Source organism: Sphaerodactylus townsendi, linkage group LG01, assembly GCF_021028975.2.
Source record: "Sphaerodactylus townsendi isolate TG3544 linkage group LG01, MPM_Stown_v2.3, whole genome shotgun sequence".
Lineage (NCBI taxonomy): Eukaryota > Metazoa > Chordata > Lepidosauria > Squamata > Sphaerodactylidae > Sphaerodactylus > Sphaerodactylus townsendi.
Genome location: NC_059425.1, coordinates 47,519,867 through 47,540,453, shown reverse-complemented (window position 1 = coordinate 47,540,453; position 20,587 = coordinate 47,519,867). Strand labels below are relative to the sequence as shown.

At 47.3% G+C, this 20,587-nt stretch overlaps 1 protein-coding gene and 1 long non-coding RNA gene across 2 annotated transcripts in view; one reads left to right on the top strand and one right to left on the bottom strand.

The window, feature by feature from the left end:
* The window catches only part of SRF (serum response factor), a 79,588-nt gene that overhangs the window by 18,718 nt on the left and 40,283 nt on the right, over positions 1–20,587 (bottom strand). The window contains exon 3 of the mRNA XM_048482542.1: positions 4,213–4,474. Coding sequence (XP_048338499.1) covers positions 4,213–4,474 — 262 coding nt within the window. The remainder of the gene's footprint in view (positions 1–4,212; positions 4,475–20,587) is intronic.
* Positions 5,959–19,445, top strand: LOC125425065. The gene is made up of 3 exons (XR_007243316.1): positions 5,959–5,971; positions 16,116–16,119; positions 19,327–19,445. It is a non-coding gene; the product is annotated as an uncharacterized LOC125425065 (long non-coding RNA).

Genomic DNA, 20,587 nt, shown 5'->3' with positions numbered 1-20,587 from the left:
TATTTTAATATACCACCCTTCCCCTTCTTAGAGACAAAGAGTATTCTATAAGCGGCTTTCCATGTTAAGATAAAAGCACAGATGACATCAAAACATACATATAAACTCTAGAAGTCCGTATAGTTGCCATGATGTATTCAAGGGACTAATTGGCTTGGTTCACACCTAAAATTTCCAGAGGGAAGTACAACCTCCCTCCGCAGTCCCAAATGCCACCCAAAATGCTGCTTCTGGGAGACCCCCCTCCCATAACAGCTGAAGGGGCAGAGTCGAAGTCTGCCACAGGTCAGGGGAACTGGCAGAAGTCCCCTTCTACCCATTGAAATATTAGGCAGGATCCAACCCACAATGTGGATTGCCATATCAGCATTTTAATTTCTTGGGAATTTTCAGGAAGGTAAGGCCCTAGCGTGAAGAATTTCCACATAATACCAGCGATCTACACGCTGAATCTCTACGGTCACTGCAGGAACCACAGAGAACACCTGACAGCAGGAAGCGTTTTATGGTACTGCCACATGCTGAAATGTTAACAGAGACATTAAAACGTTGTTCAAGCAGCTTCTTTTCATTATAAATAACCACCTTTCCTTCTATAGCTCACAAGCCACTTCACCAACTCTTTAATAAAGTTAGGGGATACGTTATTTAATTCAGTGAGGCAGTGGCTAGGATACAGTCAATCTACCTGATAAAATGCAATCAGGTTGGGGGGAAATGTTGGGAAAATATGATATGGCTGTTCTACCAAATTGTATTGCTGACTACAATTCTGCAAAGCCCTAAAAATCACTCTTACACACAACGCTCTCCAGGAAGTAAAGGAAAAGTAGAAGGATGGTTTTCCCTGTATCATTTTAACTGGGACACCTTTGTCCCCGATATAATTAATGTTTGCATCACGACTACTTGCAACAAAAGCCACAGAAAGGTCACCTCATATCCATAATCTCTCTAAGTGGCTGGAGTACCTTCCCAATGGGAAAAAGCTAAATGTTTTGAGGCTTCTTAATTTAAAAAATAAACAACTAATGAGAGGACATTAAATTATATGGCAAGAAGAAAGAGGATAGAGATAATTTCTTCTCCCACTCACAGATACTGAAAGGGGTAGCACCTGGTGAAATTTATGGGCAGTAGGTTCATGAGAGAAAAGACAAAGCACTTCTTCATACAGTGCATAATTAACTTAAGGAATGCACTGCTCCTAGATGCAGTAACAGCCACAAGGGCATTAGACACGAAAGCCACATTATCCAATAGATAATAGCCATGATGGCTAAACAGAACTTCCATATTTAGAGGCAGTATACACCTCTGAATACCAGTTACCGGTAAACATCAAGGAAAATTTTAGTCTCTGTGCTATGAATGAAGGCCATCTTGCTGGCTGAACCACTGATCCAGCAGGGTTCTTCTTATGTTCTTAAACTGTGTGGAATAAGAGGATGGTTAAAAACCAGGTGAAGGGCTAAACCTAACGTTCATAGCTGTTTTAATTCACATAAAGCAATTATGTGAACAGAATCAGAAGTCAAACTGGCAGCACACTGACTTTAAGCTATAACTATACACAGTTCACACCATCACAGTTCACACCATCAAAGAGAAAACATACCAGCGCAGTATATAAAAATATGTCAGCAAGCCCTGAATTTCCAGCGCCATTATTCTGCCCAGTCACCAAGTTCTTCCCTTGAGGTCTTTCTCAAGTTTGCCTAATCCAATTCATTATGCTACTCTGAAGACATTACCAGCTCAGTGGTGTACTTTTTCCTCAAATTCAATCTATTAAAGCAGCTCCATTACAAGTCTCTGGGGTGCCCTCCTGCAACTCAGTAAACTCCTTTCTCTCTTCCTCAAGCCTTTGGAACTGGAACAATCTCCACCTCTCCCACCATGACTTCAGCTGCACTTATTTCTATCATTAAGTCAATTGCTTACCCTCATAAACCATTCAAATGCAGGTCGAAGGTATGTGTCATCCAGTCACATCGTAAGCCAAGTTTCATCACGCTTCCGCTATAGCCCCCAAATTCAATAAGTAGGAGGCATAACGAGACAGCACATCATACAAGCTGTACACAAATGGTCCTCCATATGGTTAAAGTCACCACACAGGACTTTTTTTTTAAAAGGTCACCAAGCTGAAAGCAGCCACCTTTTTTCCCCAATTTTTAATAGCACCCTGAGGACAACAAACTGGGTTATCTAGCTCAAACCACTAAACAAAGGAAGAGTCCCACGTTAGGAAGATCCCAATAAACCCTCAAGGACTATTTCATAGACAGAACTACACAGTACCCATTAACAGGAGAGCAGAATTCATTAAGGTCACCAGTCAATCTAGAGGCAAAGGAAATCAGGCTTAAACCAAAGAAACACATTTTTCCAAGGTTATCCGAAAGAGAAATTCCCCCAGCCTGCTAAACTTAAAACCAGTTCTTACTAAGCTAAGCATTTCATGAGTAGGGCCGTTTTTGCATGGTCAAAGTATCTCGGGGTGAGCATGGAAAATATCCCTGTGCAGCCAGGAATCACACACAGTTCCTGAAGCTGCACAGGGTTTGCCCCAGTGTTGCACCGCTATTTTCCCTTTGCTCTGGAATTTTCAAAAACAGTCAAAGCGGTGGTACTTTTAAAATGCCCCTGTGTGAACCCACTGCCGTGCAAACACCACTGCCGTGCAAACACCACGGGCAAAGGAACATTGTGGCATGAATTCACTAGGCTACATTTCTCCTGCCCGTGAGCCCTAAAAAACGAACTAACTAGAGAAAATCCACAGCTACAATAAAAGCTGCCACACAATACCAGCAAAACAATACAACACAACCCACGCTATCCTGATAACACAAGAAAGAACATTCACATTCAGTAACAGTACTCAGCATGTGGAACGTGCGATCCAGATGTTCAAAACACTTCACATACATTAATTTGTTGTAATCTTTACAACAACTCTGTAAAAAGAGTTAGTATTATTCCCATGTTGTATGACAGAGGGTGGGGCTGCTGTATATCTGTGTCCTAAAGCCCCCTGGAGATTCAAGCTGGGGACTTCTCAAATTGCACCTCAGTCACTAAACTGTGCTACTGTACCAGCAAGAAGGTACACAGGCTGAAATGTCACGTTCCCAAACAATTTTTTTTTTACAGACCAAAATGGCTTCGACAAATGCCTCACACACAAAGGACACTATGGCTTCAGATGCTCTGCTGATCCCATTTTGAATACTTTTGCTGTTATCTCAAAGTCATTTAAAACTATGGAAAATAACCACAAGGGCAGCTTCTTAAAATAGATCACTGTATATTATAACAGCAAGCCAATTCCAAAAGTCAATCTCCTTTTCTCCTTCCTCCCTGAGCTCAACACCTGAGAGGCTACATATTCCCACCTCCACCTGCAAACGTGGCCCCACTGGCTATCCTCCACAATCCATGAAGAGTCTCAAGCAGTTCATCCCTGCAAAGGGCAAGAGGCATTGGCCAAAACAAGCATCCCCACCAAACTCCCATGAGCGAGCAAAGAAGAGAGCGCTGACCTGTCAGAGACATAATCTGCCCTCCGGCTGTGGCTGGAAATTGGAAGACTGTCTGCTGTGGCTGCTGCAGCTGTCCAGGTGTGCCTGCAACCACCCCCTGGCCCTGCTGGCTGGAGAAAGCCAGTGAATGTGACTAACTGAGTGAGATGAATGGTAGGAGTCCCAGGAGGAAGTGGAGCAGCTGCTGGTAAGGAGGGACAAAAAAAGGGCTTTCTTCACACTAGGAGAATAGCTGCTCTTTCACACTAGGAGAAGAGTCAGTTCTTTTTAAAAAACCTCCTTCAAGCCTCTAGCTCATGCCAAGTTTTCTCCCATAGGCCCATGTTGGGAGGAAGGGGATGCAGCTCTATGTCCCAGCTCTGGGCCCTACGATTCTCACAAACAGAGGTTTGAGAACACATCAAGATCCCACTTTTGGTGACAGCAGCATTGAAGCTTCCACATAACTTCATGCACTTCAGGGATTTACCCCTCACTGATCCTTACAGCCAAACCTACCCTCAGCCCTGCTCAGTTCTGAAACAATCACATTCAAGCAAACGTAGCTCCAAGCATTCCAGTTCTGGCCTGTCACAAGCAACCAAAAGGTCGAGGCATGCCCGTTGTACTGGAGGAATCCACAAGGAGAATCTGCAAATGCCTTGGCTGGAAAGAGAGAACTGACCTGACATGAGCGTAAAGCCGGTGGGTATCTGCATTAGCCCTCCAGAAGCTACTGCGCTGGTTCCAGTGGCTTTCAGCACTGTCCCATTGGCACTGGTGACCGTGTTGGGGCTGACACTGGCAGACACTGGTGCTAGGTAGTTGGTGATGGGGAACGAGGGGCCACTGCTGATCTGCATGGAGGTGGAGGTGGTGGGTGCTGCCTGGATGGTTGACGTTGTCCCTGGTAGGTTGGTGACTGTGAAAGCAGGCTTCAATGTGTCCTGCAAAAGAAGGTTGAGTAAGAAAAACCAGTGTTAATATATCCTATGCCCCCTCCCCAACCCCCAACCCCCCCAGTCAACGCTGAGTTGCAATCATCTCATAGCCTTCACGTATCACAAGAGAATCAGGAGAGTTCAGTGGATTTCTGAACCAAAGGCATAGTTTCTTATCGGTATTTCAGACCAGCACAGTCCAGAGGCAAAGGGCTCAGGAAGAAAGATTCAAAGATCAGCTACTGGAGAAGCGACAATCACCTTGAGCAGAGGGGATAACAGGCAGACAAAGGAACAATCTGAAGGTTCCCTACAGCGACATATTGTCCAAACTGAGAGACAGCCTTGGTGCAGTTTTTTGCGGGGGATGGTGCCCAGGGCAAAATGGCACCCCCCTCCCCTTACCTTAATTCAGCCAGCAGCCCAGCCTGCAAAGAGCAGCCAGCTGAACTAAGATAAGGGGGGGGCAGGTAGGGGCAGCTGCTCCGGGCTGCGGGGACTGTCTGGTGGGGCAGGGGCAGGCAGAGGCACCCAGCAGTGCTTCTGCCGGACCTGGCCGCAGCTTCTGCCGGACCTGGTGAGGCGGTGTGGGTTTTTTCTGCACCCCCACATGACCCCAATGGTGCACACTCAGGGTGCTGCACCCCCCCCCCCAGTCCCATAAGGTTTAGCCAAAGAAAGAGAGTCAGGATGACAGAAATGAACAAGCAAGGGATGCTTGGATATCTGCGAACTGTGGGTCAAGAAACCAAGCTGGCTTAGAGTGGGGGCAGCCTTGGAAGCTAAACTCCAGCCTGCTAAACTAAGGATTGTTTTTAAAAGATATTTTGCCCATCACATATTTTGCTTTCACTGCAGCACTGTGACCAGGTAACGAGGGCCAAGAAGCAGTGGACTGGAGCAGTGGCTACATTTCTTTTATTGATCTGAGCTAGTCAGGCAATTATTTTTTTATATCAGGCTTTGAGCAAGTCATTGTTATTTAAGAGCCTACCCCATGATGGTGTAACAAGAGTCAGCAAAAGTTCCACCAAGATAGTGAGTGCTAAATCACTTGGCACCCCCTCTTATGGTGAGTTTGGGGTGGCTAGAGCTCCTCCACACCAGGCCTTGAAACACAGACCCCATTTTAAAAGGTAAGGAGCATCAAACCTGTCACACAGCAGCGTGCTGTAAACCATGCAGATGTCCTTTTAGTGAGTGTGGAGGGGTTGTTTACAGCTGCCAATGGGTTCAATAATAATTGTGTTATTGTGATCAGACTTAAGCCCTGTTCAGAAATTGCAATGCAGAGACGAACAATCCATGTACAGCATCCACTTGATTGTGCTTTATATATAATATATTGTATAATTCTCATGATATTTTCAACTCAACAGCTGCACATGCAATTGAGGACCCACATTTACGCAGGTTTTACTCATCCCAGGTTTCATTTGTCATGTGAATGTACTTTGGCTGTTTCTTGCAAAGAGGTATTATGTATATACAGGCAGGATGTCTGTACATCTGCTGTAACACAGAGCTTTGGTAAATTGCTATTATTGGGACTAGCAACGTTTTTATTTAAAGCTGAGCAAAACAGGGGCTCTTGCTTGTAAAGGCATTCAAATTAGCCCAACTTATCATCAATCACATGCATGGAAATAAATCAGAGAAAACAAAATTGTTGCACTGCACATGGGGAACAGAGAGAGAAGGGGGAAGGATTTGAAGCGCATTTTAGAATAGTTCTTAGAAGGAGACAATCTAACATCAAAGGGATTTCATTACTATCCAACATACTCAATAAGCATCAGAGGGGTTCCCATTGTCAGAAAGGTACCATTCAGAACTGTCAGAGTTCAGCTTCCTGCAAATCTTTGTTTAAAGCAAGTTTCTAAATCATCGGACACAAGAGCACATTTTTCTATTTTTGTTTAACCAGGAGCAAAATAACACAATTCAATTTTCCTTGGTAAGGAATCTTGATTCTATACTGAACAACTCTGCTCATAGTGGAGACAACTGCCTCCACTGTTTCTTTCCCCCCGAACCATCCATCTTTCAAACAGGGAAGTAAGATTTCTCCTGATATACACTTGCATAGGAAAAGGTGGGAATTCTTGCCAATCATGAAATTTCTCTATTGCATTGGGGTTATGTCTGTATCTGAGGAGGAAAATACATCGAAAAATGCACACGATATCTATTCACAAAAGCAAAATCACTACAACTATCGACAACAATCTAGAGCTAGGTTAAGAAGGGAAGGAACCCACAAATTTGTTCACTATGATTAACAAAGTAAGAATCCCCCACTTCCAAAGTATGAAAGGGACATGGCTTTCTTTGTCCAGACTTAGTGAGAGAGGCAGTGGGTCTGCCCCTGCAGTTGCATTCCACTTCAGAGGCAATTTCAATACCTCCCAAACTCCGCATGACAGTAGAGGCAGAATTCTGCCTCTACCCATAAAATAAGGATTAGTGGGGAGCACAAATTGTGTCTGGCCTGCAAGGCAATCGCTTTTTTTGCGTGGGGGAGAGCCTCCAATGCAGCCCCAATACCTCTCTGTTTGCTAAGCACAAGGCATTCCAAGATCCACTAATAAAAAGGCAAACCTTCAACTTTTTCAGGAGTGAAAAAGGTATGGTTTTAACTCGGTTTTAACATCAAAGCTTTGCTGGGGAGTGAGTGGGGGAGGAAAAGATACTTTCTTCAAGAGAGAAAAACTGGGGGCCCTTCTTTGTTTGCAAAGCACCTGCTATTAGGAATGGCTGATGCCAAAATTAGAACATGTTCAGAATGCACACTGTGCCAAAAAATCAGAGTGGAATTCAGAAATATATTGTCAACATCCCTGTGAAAGTCTGACTTCCCATACAAATCATCCAGAGCTAAAAATGGGGGGGGGGGGGACCATTCCCTGGGCAACAGAATACTATCAGAATTCACCTCCATTCTAATACCTTTCAGCAGGAGAAAGGACAGGTGAGATTTCCTGTTTCCTCCTACAGTAAACAGGAATCAGCAGCCATATAGAGAACACAGTTTAGTGCAGTGGTACCCACTCCATGGCTTGCAGAGAGCCATATTTGCAATTACCATCAACCAAAGGAGCCACATCATTACATTACGCCCTCAGCATCATCCCACCAAACGTACATAAACAATAATGTAAGATAGAACTGGCAATATTTAAAATATCACTATAACCACTTTGAACAAAGATGAAAAGCAAGATGCAAACGATTTAATAAATAAACAAACACACACCTTTTATATTACCAGACTACTTCTGGGAGGCAATGAATGGCTGTTTCTCTTTCTACTACTGTTGAATGTTAGCCAATCCATGTGCCTCTGGACTGAGGGGAAAGGTTTCCTTCTGTACTTTCCTTCTCTCTTCAGAGCATGAGGCACAGCAACTCAGGGAGGCTCACAGCTTACCCTTTTTCCAGTCTCTGTGATGGTGGCGGTTTGAAGGTGGGAGCCAGCTGGCAACCACAAGCTTTACTGGGAAATGGTCTTGTTTACTTTTCTGGAAGGTATGGTAGGTGCTACATTGGGGACCAGTGGTCGTAAGAGCCGGTGCCATGTCAAAGACCCATATGTGACTTCTGAGCCACTGGTTTAGTGGTATGACTAAATAACAAAAAAAAATCTCCTCACAACTGGGTGTTCTTAGGACAGTCACTACAACTAGGAAAACCTCATGTTCACTGCCCAGAGCATCTTGCAGGAGGGAGGGGATATTAATCTAATACATACATATTTTTGAAATATGGGAATGGCTACTTTGATGTCTTCTTACTGTAAAGGATTCAATGGTGTTGATGAGAGGGGCAGCCGCCTGGCCTTGACTACATTCCACAGCCCGGGCGATGGGCCAGCTTCTCCGGCGGAGACCTTATCTCTGCGAGGGAGATGAGGCCTTCGTTCCCATGAGAATCCGGGAGGGGGGATGGGATGGACAGAGTTATAACCTGTGTTTCTGGCGGGAGATCTTATTCCTGCCACTGCGTGTACTTGAGCTTTCTAAGATGTCTGAATAAACGGTCTTTTACACCAAAGAACCTTTTATTTCTGCTTCTATGGAATTCCTTACATTGTGGCAGGAATCCTAATTCATCTATATTCCTAGTGCAGTGGACCTCTGGTGTCTCGGCATGGAGAGGTTGAACGTTTCTGTGGAAGGTGCGGTAGCCCCCAAAGAGGGCTCCGACCTTTCCCTTCTGGATCTGGAGGAACCGGCGGGAGAACGGGTCTCGCTGGTGACTCTTTCCCGTCCTCGTATCAGCACAAGTCTTCCTTTACTCCGTTGGAACGAGGGACGCGAAGACGACCATGGGGACTTACATGAGTCGTTTGGGGCGCTGTCTATGGATCGAGCGCCTGTGGATCGGATATCTACCCGTTTTCGTATGGATTACAAACCTCAGATGCAACCTGTCACGGAGGAGACGGGCCTGACCACCTTTCATGCGGCAACCCAGGAGTCCATTGAACGATTCCTGGACTCGTATTTTGGTGATGCTCCCAAAGACCCACCGTGGCATAGCACTGGGGCCCGTCCGAAGACCACCGGTGACACTGGGACTATACCAGGGATTGGGAGGGGTATCCGTACCGTCTTCCGATCGGACCCCCCTGATCCCGGACCAGCGGCTGCACCTGAGATGCCCCGTGGAGCTACCGGTGGGCACGATGTCTCGCGTCCAGACGACGAGGAGTCCGGAGAAAGCCTGCACTCCCAGCCGGATCTGTTCCCTCTCCCATCGAAAGAGAGCTGGGCTGAGGAAGTGGGCCGACTGCGAGATGCCCAAGAAGCGTGGGCCCGTGAACGCCAGCTTTGGGAAGAGGAACGGGAACAGCTGCAGCAAGAGCGTGAAAACCTGCAGAGAGACCGGGAGCAGCAGCGCAAAGAAGTCCAACTCGAATTGGACCGTGCCAAAGATGCGCTCCAACGGCAATATGCGCAGAATCTATCAGTCCATGATAAAGTCCTGGAACACTCCAAACTGAACTTACAGCGTCAACGCGAAAGTGTTCAGGCCTTGCGTACACAAAGTGAACTTACTGCAGCTGTTCAACGGGACGAACTGGCTAAATTGGAACGAGAGAAAGCAGCTTTGCATGCGCACCAAGATGCATTGACTCGCAAGGAGAGAGAGCTGGCTGCCTTGGAGAGGGAACTGAAGAAGCAGCAGACCAGGACAACCCAAGCTGGAGTCTACGCTGTCACGGGTACAGCCGGCACCAGAGGGGCGACGCTGCTGGGTCCAGCCACCTTCCAAGGACCGGCTCCCACCGGAACACCAGCGGCACCGGCGTTGATACCTCCCCCGATTCCGGCCCCCCCTGCGCAACCGCTGCCTCAACCCGCTCAACCTGCGCAACCGCCGCCCCTGCGGGCGCCAAGGGCCGTGGAGAGGGGTTACTACAGACCTCCAATACCTGCCCATTTCGATGGGACCGCTTCCAAACTTCCCTACTTCATCTTGCAACTCGATGCCCACATGGAGGACTATGATGATTTATACCGGTCTGAGCGCGAAAAAATACGGGACATCGGCTCAGTCCTGGATGGGGCAGCAGCCGACTGGTTTGTGACTCTGTTGAACCTGCAGGATGAAGATACTCGCACGGTGCCCGCGTTCCTCCAAGCCTTAAGGGCTCGCTTCCAAGATCCGGGTGCTGAAAATGAAGCTATCCGCACCATCAAAACTATTCAGCAAGGCAACCGCTCATTTGCAGAATTCGCCCGTGAATTTCGTGCGGCGGCTGCTCGACTCCCTCCTGAGTGGCCTGAGCGCATGAAATGCGAATACTTCTCGGATGCTGTCGACGGCAAGCTGCGTGAAACGGTGTTTTTAATTCGGGTCCCCCGCACTATTGCTGATTGGATTGAATTGGGATCCCAGGTGGCGTCTCGCTTAGAGTACGCTCGTGCCGGAGGCCGCCCACGCCCGAAGCCTGCCACTGCGTCCACCAAGCCAAGCCCAGCCGCCCCTACCGAGACCACCTCCGAGCGCCGTCGCCGACTGGGATTGTGTCTTTACTGCGGAGGTCCAGGTCATCTAGCCGCCAACTGTCCGAAAAAACAGAAACCAACCGCTCCGGCCGCGCGCACCCCATCTGCCAAGCCACCACGCAAATCAGGGCCGCCCCCAACGGGCTCGTCTAAGGCAGTCATCGAAGGCGACCCGGAGGAGGGAGAAGCAGCTGTTTGCCTTTCGTGAGCCCCCATGGACATGGGTTCGACTCCAGACGCGGTGAGTGAAGGCAGCGCTCCCATTACAATCCAAGCGTTTCTGGCCAACCCCGCTAAGCATACTCGTATTATAGCCTCAGCCCTTGTGGATTCTGGCTGCTCCCATTGCTTAATGCGGCCCCAGGTGGCGGAGGAGCTAGGTCTAGACCAAGTCCCCCTGGCTAAGCCCATACCATTCACCCAAATGGACGGCAGTCCTCTCGGGAGCGAAGGACCGGCCCAGTTCAAAACGCAACCGGTTCTCCTCCGCTGCGCCGACCATTGGGAGAAAATTAGTTTTATTCTGGCGCCAGTGGCCAAACACTCCATAGTTCTGGGCATGCCATGGTTGTTGTTACATGAACCAAAATTCCTTTGGAAAGAAAGGATCTTGGAATTCACTGACCCTCCCTGCGGGGAACACATGAATTGGGGGGAAAACTCGACTTCTCCTGACACACACCCCCCCCTGGCTTCATCAGCGATTGCTCCCGATTCTACCGGCATCCCACCGGCGTACCAAGATCTAGCCAGAGTGTTTCAGGAGCAAGAATGCGATCAGTTGCCACCCCATAGAGACACTGACTGCAAAATCGTAATACAGCCAGGGGCGCAACTGCCCAAAGGTAGAATCTACCGCATGAGTCCCAATGAGGAGAAGGAACTTCGTGCCTTCTTAGACAAGAACCTCGCTCGCGGGTTCATACGGCGGGCTACCAAACACACACATGCTGCTCCTGTATTGTTTGTAAAAAAGAAAGATGGGTCTTTACGGCTCTGCACAGATTACCGAGGTCTCAATGCAGTCTCCCTGTCCAATAAGTACCCTTTGCCTTTGATCAAGGACCTTTTAGACGCATTGGGCAAAGGACGCATCTTTACTAAGTTGGACTTGAGAGAAGCTTACTACAGGGTCAGAATTGCTGAAGGCTATGAACACTTGACTGCATTTAACACAAAGTTTGGTCAGTTTGAATACTTAATAATGCCATTCGGGTTAAGTGGGGCCCCCGGAGCTTTTATGGCCCTTATCAACGAAGTTCTCCATGATTTATTGTACAAGGGAGTAGTGGTGTACTTAGATGACGTTTTAATTTATTCACAAACCATGGAGGAGCATGAAGCATTGGTTCGGGAAGTATTGAAACGTTTGCTCGACAACTCCCTCTTTGCCAAACTTTCCAAGTGCTGTTTCCACCAAACCTCTATTGACTATTTGGGTTACCGGATCTCGCCCGAGGGCCTAAAAATGGATCCTGCTAAGATTGATGCGGTCCTCCAATGGCCGGCCCCCACCAACCGAAAAGAACTCCAATCGTTTCTAGGTTTTGCTAATTTCTATCGTGACTTTATACCCCAATTCGCTGAACTGACTCTCCCTCTCACAGACCTCTTACGCACTAAGGGTAGAGATCCACTGTCCGCCAAGCCCGGGGCCCCCCTTTCCTGGTCCGAAGAATGTCAGACAGCCTTTCAGCTTTTAAAGTCTGCTTTTACCACCGAACCTATCCTAAAACACCCTGACCCAGATCTCCCGTTTGTGGTTCACGTGGATGCCTCGGACAAAGCGCTTGGGGCAGCCCTGTTGCAGAGAAATAAAGATGATAGGCTGGTTCTGTGTGCTTATTTATCAAAGAAATTCTCCGGTGCTGAACTCAACTGGACTGTGGGGGATAAAGAGACTGCGGCCATTAAAGTAGCACTCTCCACTTGGCGCCACTGGCTGGAGGGGGCTAAACACCCCTTTCAAGTTTGGTCGGATCACAAGAACTTGGCCGCCCTCTCCACCCCCCTCAAGATGTCCGCGAAGCAGCTTCGTTGGGCCGATTTCTTTTCTCGTTTCTCTTTCACGGTCCATTTTTTCCCCGGAAAAACCAATAAACTGGCTGATGCGCTCTCGCGCCTACCCGGGGAGGGGGGTGGAGCCAGCTTACGGGACATTCCGCGCACTGTTCTCTCCCCCTCCCAATTAGGGCTGGCTGTCACCCGATCTCAGACATCCACTCCTCCTTCTCCGCCCATTCCCAGCCTGGTCTCTCCCTTCCTACGGGAACTTGAGGAGGCGGGGCGACGCGAGCCTCCGGCGGAGGAAGGCGACTCCCAATTGCGTTTGGAGAATGGCGTTTGGCGGCGGGGGGATTGTTGGTACGTGCCTCCCCCCCTTCGCAAGCAGGTTCTTGAAGCCTGCCATGATGCCCGCTCGGCTGGACATTTTGGCTTTCTAAAAACTCTGCATTTGGCCCGCCGTCAATTCTGGTGGCGCGCGATGCGCAAGGACATTGAGGCGTATATTAAAGGTTGCTCTATTTGTGCAGAAGCCAAGAACGTTCCGGGAAAGCCCCATGGTCTGTTGAAACCTCTCCCGGTGGCCTCCCGCCCCTGGGAAGTCATCTCCATGGATTTTATTACAGATTTGCCAGAAAGTCATGGCAACACGGTCTTGTGGGTGGTGGTGGACTTATTTTCTAAACAAGCCCATTTTATTCCATGTGCTTCCATCCCCTCCGCTCCTAAGTTAGCTCGTCTGTTCATTCAGCATGTTTACCGTCTGCACTCCGCCCCCGTTAAGGTGGTCTCCAACCGCGGCCCCCAATTCATTTCAAAGTTCTGGAAAGCTTTTCTAGGGTTGTTAGGGGCCGCCCCGGCGGTTGCCGCCCCCTACCACGTTCAAAGTGACGGTGAGTCGGAGAGAACGAACAGAACCCTAGAGCAGTATTTACGTTGTTACACCAACTACCACCAAGACAATTGGTGCGAGCTAATTCCGTTTGCGGAGTACGCCTATAACAATGCGGTTCATAGCAGTACAAAAAAAAACCCCTTCGAAATTGTGTCTGGTCGCTCCTTCCCGCCGTTGCCGCAACTACCTGCGGAAGCATTGGATCCTCCAGAGTTTCAACAATGGATTTCATCTCTGGCCGAGGGGTGGAAAACGGTCCAGACTGCCTTACAACAGGCTAAAGACTCCCAAAAACTGCAAGCGGATAAGCACCGCTCGGATTTCCCTCTGCGTGTGGGTGCCTGGGTGTATTTGTCTACCAAAAATCTCAGAGACGTGCATAAATTTTCTAAACTAGGCAAAAGATTCGTGGGACCTTTCCAGATTACTAAAGTGATTAATGATGTCACTGCCCGATTGGATTTGCCTAACTCTCTTAGTAACATTCATCCTGTCTTCCATTCCAGTTTGCTCAAGGAGGCTCCCGTTTCCGATGCCTGGCACGACCCGCCGGAGAGACCCCCACCGACTATTATTGATGGCCACAAGCATTACGAAATTGACGCCATCCTGGACTCTCGCTTTAATCGCAAACGCTTACAATATTTAGTCTCTTGGGTGGGGTATTCCTCTGGGTATAATCAATGGGTTTATTCCGAAAATATCGACGCCCCCGCCCTTATTTCTGCTTTCCACCGCGCCTTTCCGCACAAACCTGGGGGGGAGGGGTCTTCTTTAAGGGAGGCAGAGTGTAAAGGATTCAATGGTGTTGATGAGAGGGGCAGCCGCCTGGCCTTGACTACATTCCACAGCCCGGGCGATGGGCCAGCTTCTCCGGCGGAGACCTTATCTCTGCGAGGGAGATGAGGCCTTCGTTCCCATGAGAATCCGGGAGGGGGGATGGGATGGACAGAGTTATAACCTGTGTTTCTGGCAGGAGATCTTATTCCTGCCACTGCGTGTACTTGAGCTTTCTAAGATGTCTGAATAAACGGTCTTTTACACCAAAGAACCTTTTATTTCTGCTTCTATGGAATTCCTTACACTTACAGCTTTACATGTGAACCTGGAAGGAGATGCAAGGATCAGCTTCCAGACACATGCATAGTACAGGCAGAGGCACAGGAAGAGTCATGACAAACTATTAGTAATTATGAGCATTTCCATTTTGGAACATGGCTAGGATAAATGAAAACATGAAAACAAGAAAAGAGCCTTGAAAACTATGAAGACCTTCTTCTGCTAACTACTATGGCTAAGGAACAGATTCAGATACAACATACACAAGTGGAGTTCTGCAACTTTTGAACATATTTGAGCCCATTGCAAAGGAATCAGGCACAACCCTTATTATTGCATAGCAGAAAGATGCCCATCAGCCCTGTGAGGTAGAATAAAGTAAGAAAGTGACTGGCCCAACATCGTTCAATGAACTTTGTGCAAAGAGGGGACTTGAACCTAACTCTCCCAGATCTTAGCCTAATTCTCTTAGCACTACACCAAACTAGAAAAAAAATGCCTTTACATTATTCCACTAAAGGAAATGGCAATCATGTAAAGTAGTAAAACAGTGCACTCTAGGATATCATGCGAACGGGTTCTTGGTGTGCTCCCTGACACTGCCACTGAGAACCAAACTTGATCCTATCTGAAAAAAGCACGCCAGGTTCTCGGTCACATTAGAATGCTGAAAAGATCTTGCTTTTTAAGAAGCACAGTAGGTCTTACACCAAATTAAAAGCCACTTCACTACATGAATTGCCCGGCAACTCAGTCCCTTGGTTCACCTACAAGTCTGGAAAGGGTTACTGTAGTTATGTTGTCAGAGTTCTGACCACCCCCAAGCAGACTGGAAAGGCCGGCCCTCCCACGTGCTTCTCCAGGCTCCTGATCTGATACTCTGCCAGAAACAAGGAATTCACAGCTCCGCTAATATCTAAAAAAGGAAAGGCAGCCCATTTTGGACAGAGACAACCAATCCAGAGCACCCTTCCCAGCTCCGTCAGAGGAGGGGGAAAAAGGGGAGGACTGGGTAGCAGGCGCCTGCCCCCATTCCTCTCCAGCCCTGGCACAGAGATCTGTGTAGATGGAATTAGGATGAGCATGTGATAATGGTGCATAGTCGGGAAAATTAACTTTCCATTATCTCAGCTGCAGACTCCTTTCTGCTAAAGAGAGAGTCTGCCACCCACCACCGACACAGTATTCATCAGGGTAGGGCGACAACTGCCTGTCCCAAAGGAAGGGCAAGAACAGGCTGTTATTCTGTACACATATGTACTTCAGTCACTGTGGTCAGGAAAAACCAGGGACTGAAGAAGTGGTTAGGTGTGGGAAGTGGAGTTAAGTTGCAGCCAACTCGCAGCAGCCCCTAGGGTTTTCAAGGCAAGAGACAAAGAGGCAGTTTGCCACTGCCTGCCTCTACATAGCAACTCTGGACTTGGCGGCCTCTCATCTGTACTAACCAGGGCCGATCGTGAGTACTCTGTCAATTCTATCAGAAGGGCAGTCAAGGAGCCCATTTTCAAAGAACCAACTACTGTGCCGTGCAAATCTGTGGAGAGCTTTGTGGTGAGAAAGAATCACCTCTTGGTGATCAGACATAAAAATTCACCAAATTTGTGAGGGGGGGGAGGGGGAGGCTTCCTTTTTTTCTTTTAAGGACTTACACAGTTAGCAAAGGAAGACAAGGAAGCTTGGTGATAATTTCTGGCCACTACTAATTTTTGTAAAATTATTTACAAGACTGGTGCAGCACGGCTTCACAGATTCAGTTTTAATTGCTTATCAGGAGTGATACTCATAAACTGACTGCAGTTACAGCTGGACCACCTACACACTTGAAACTGACACAATCCATCTCTGCAGACTGCTGCCTCATCACTTCCAAATTCCTGGGTGAGGGAAGAGACAAAGTAACAGTCCATGATACCATATCGCACAGTGACCAAGAGCCACTGAGAATGACACAGTACCAGTAGATTGCGATGGCTTTTCCTACCCATAAAGAGCAGGGTGACTTCCATCAAGGAACTGGGCAGAGCTGCAGCTTCTGTATCCATCCCCATAGGATAGATGGCTGCACGAGAGAAAATTAACTATCCACAGTCAAGGACTCAAGCATCTGAATGAAGAACCTTGTTGCCTAAGGTAGTTTCTGCACGGTCCAACTATCCCGGGTTGAGCAAGGGAAATATCCCGGTTTGGCCAAGATGTTTGCACAGTTCCTTGTCCTAAAGCGGGTTTGTCCTGCAATATTTCCCTCATCCCGGGATTTACAAAAATTGCCAATGTGGTGATTCTTTTTTAAAATCTTGCAGTGAACCCGCTACCATGGGAGCAAAACACCATGGCAGCAGAACCAGTTTATTTTCCCTGCCCAACTGCCTGATCTCCCTGCCCCATTGCCTACCCCCCAACCTCCCCACCTGACGTCATGTCAGTTTTCAACTCTGCTGAGCTGCCGACCATTGGTTGCTCAGAGCGTATAGCTAGGGGGATGTGCACTTTGAGCCAAATGTTAATGGGTATATCGGGATGGGGGGGGGGGGAGACTCTCTTGTTTTCCCCAAAAATATGAGAACGTGAGTAGGAATGTGATGTGATGCTGTGCCCCATCATTTTTTGCTAGCACTTGCCATGTTGAGGTCTGGAAAAAGGGGGACTGCATTTTCTCCTGCCGCTACTCCAAAAATACCGGCCATTCAGAACGCAGGACACCAGGGATATTTGCACATGCGCGGATACACTTGCAATGTACATACAAAGGATCTGGGCTTGTGCAAACAAACTGGATTTTTTCCTCCCGGTCTTCACTCCATTCCTTCACAGAGACAGGCAGCCATGCAAAGGGAGAAACCAGGATAAAACAGACCTGGATTGTAAGATACCGATTGTAACCCGGTATAAGTGTGCCATGCAGAAACGGCCTAAGGCTCAGATTTAGCCCAGAGGGACTGTTTGCAGTCAGACTTCAGTGCCCTCTTCAGGCTCAGAAAGGAACAATAGCATGCAGCATCAGCCTCTGTGGTTGGCCAGAAGTATAAAGCCTTTGGATTAACAGGGTCTGGTGTAAAGGCCAGGAGTCTGGTCACAGCAGGAATATTTTCTCCTTCCCCAGTTGTGTGATTATTTTGTATAGTATGGCTGTTTGCTTTTACTGTTTAAATATATACCCTATGAATGACAATGTGTGTAAGCCAGCCTGAGCCTGGTGTTAGCCAGGAAAGGGCACGGTATTTCATTTAATATAATAAATGAATTAAATGTCCTAAAAAATGTCCTACCATTAACAGCCTTGCTCAGGTCTTGCAAACTGAGGACTGTGGCTTCCTTTATAGAGCCAATCCATCTCATACTGGGTCTTCCTCTTTTCTGGCTGCCTACAATTTTTCCTAGCATTATTGTCTTTTCTTGTTTTCTCATTACATGATCAAAGTACGATAGTCTCAGTTTAGTCATTTTAGCTTCTAGGAGCAGTTTGTGCTTGATTTGTCCTAGAGCTCACTGATTTGTCACTTTAAATACTGTTCTAACATTTTTAAAGTATTAATGTTTTGTTGTTTGCCACCTTAGGGACCCAATTTGGGAAGAATGGTGGAATAGGAATGTTCCAAATAACTCCATACCAGGCTCCAGCACAGTAACCTCAGAAGGACAATGCATGCTCAAGGTCTGGACTGGGGACATGTCTGCTCACACCTCCAAGCCTGGCCCTGACAGACCCAACTCTACAGGAAAGAAAGGTACACAATGGGACATCCACAAATTAATTTGCCAGTATCATGTGCTGCTGTCCCTGTGGAAAGATGAGGGTGCAAAGGATTGAAAGATTTTTGGAGGAATCTTCTGAGAATTACCCCATCTGTACGAACTGAACAGGAGGCCAAACCAAACCACTTCCACACCACACACCAAGGAAGATCCAGGAAGCTTATTTTAATAGCATGGTCCCATTATCCTCTTCAGTGACCATCTCATGACACTTTGAACATTTAATGTGACACATTTATTAATTACGGGAATGGATATTCCAACCCTTCATAGACCTGGTTTAAGAGTCTCTGTTTTTGCTTCAAGAGACTGACATAGTCACCCCTCTGGAAATCATCTCCTTTAAGTCTGCCTTGCTACTGGTTTGTATGTTTTGTCTAGTCACATACTAGCCATTTTTCTCATTTAGAATTGTTCCAGAATGAATAGATTTGCTTGTGTTCACACACAGCTACACACCCCACAATACATGGACTGCAACTAGAGAGACTGCGCACGTGTTTCTGCTTGAAAGGGCCTTTTAAAAAACTCCTGCTCATTGATGCAAAGACAAAGCTGTTCTTGTGCAAACCCCCAAAACTCCTCCCTCCCCCCCCAAATAAAAAGGCTGGAGGGGAGATTGGGAAGGTAGAAAAGGACAGAAGGATAAAAACTTTAAAAGGGGGGAAGGGGAGGAGAAAAGGACGAGCAAAGGAAGAAAAACCAGACCGCCCAAGAGCATTGCAGCTACTCAGTGGGGCTCACACTTGGAAAAGCAGCTCAATGCTTCCTTTATAGTGAGTTAAGAGATAACCCCCCCCCCCCCGCTTTACCTACAGAGAGAGACAAGAAAAGAAGAAAGGGGAAGTGCCTGTGAATATAGAAACTAAGGCTAGGTACTAACAGTGCTGGGACATTTGGGGCTATTTAGTGCACAGCACACTTCAGTAGTCCATTACATTCAGCCCCCAAGTTATATAGGGGAGCCAAATTTGGAAAAGACATCAATGGATTGTGTATGTATGTATGTAGTTTAATGTAGTTTACTTTTATACATTTATATTTAATTTTATGTGTGTGAGCATATATAGATACCCATGCCTTGGGCAGTCGCCCAATCCGCCCAACGGAGGTTACGAGAAAGAAGAAGAGAGGGGAGGCGAGGGCGTAGAGACGGAAAAGCGGATCCAATTAGTTACCACCTCTCAGCACACACAAATAATTAGTAACCCACTCTCGGGAACTGATGAGAACCTACTGGATCCCACCTCTGACCTAAAAGCAAAAAAACATGGGATTCCTCCACTCTAGGCATTGACCAGATCTGCTCAGCTTAGCAGGCTTTCAAGAGCATGCCCTAAATTCACACAATGTATTCCCATTCTTCAGTGGTTTGGAATCTATCTGCTGCCATCTGGACATCATACGGTCAGCACAGATCACATCAGACATTATGACCCACAGAGGCTCAATAAAGTAATGCACTACAACCATGCTAAAGAACACACATTTGAAATTCTGAGTACAAGGACAGTTGAATGCATTCTGCAGACCGAAATCAATTCCTTGAATAAAACTGCAGGTTACACACTCACTTCATTGCCTCTCTTCACTATCCATAGCTAGTACATTAATACAAGGAGCATTTAAAGCCCACCCAAAGAGCCAACAAAACTTTCTGGAGCTGCCTTATGGCAGCTCCCTCCAGGATGGTTTGCCCTTTCATAAAACTGTAGAGAAAAGGAGTATAGAAATAGCCTGTCCTCTGAAACAATGGGGAATAGCTAGTGTGTTAGTGCCCTGCCTTGGATGGCCCAGGCTAGCTGGATCTCCTCAGAAGCCAAGTACTTGGATGGGAGACCACCAAAGAAGTCCAGAAGTGCTACACAGAGGCAGGCAATGGCAAACCACTTCTATTAATCTATTGCCCTGAAACCCTATGGGGTGACCATATGGTGGTTGTGACTTGATCGCACTTTTCACCACCAAGTTCCAGATGGTATTGTACACCCAAAGGATACCAGATGGCACTGTTGCACAAATTGACCTCAAATGCTGGCTAGCAGCAAAATAAATACTGTATATACTTGAGTATAAGCCAACTTTTTCAGCACATTTTTAATGCTGAAAAAGTCCCCTCGGCTTATACTCCAGTATATACGATAATTCCAAGATGGCGGCTGGAGCTGAGGCTGCTGTGGGGATCCTGTAAGCATGTTGCTGCTTTTTTCTAACTCACCAGAGAGCCGTAAAAACAAGCTGTAAGAACAGCCTGCATAGCATTACAACTAGGTTGTGTGTGTGTGTGTGAGCACGCGTGTGTTAAAAGAAACCAAGGCATTTCTCTCCTAAGGGTTATTGGTGCGTTGCATTCTAATTGAATACAATTCTTCATACAGTAGTTTACTGCAAAAA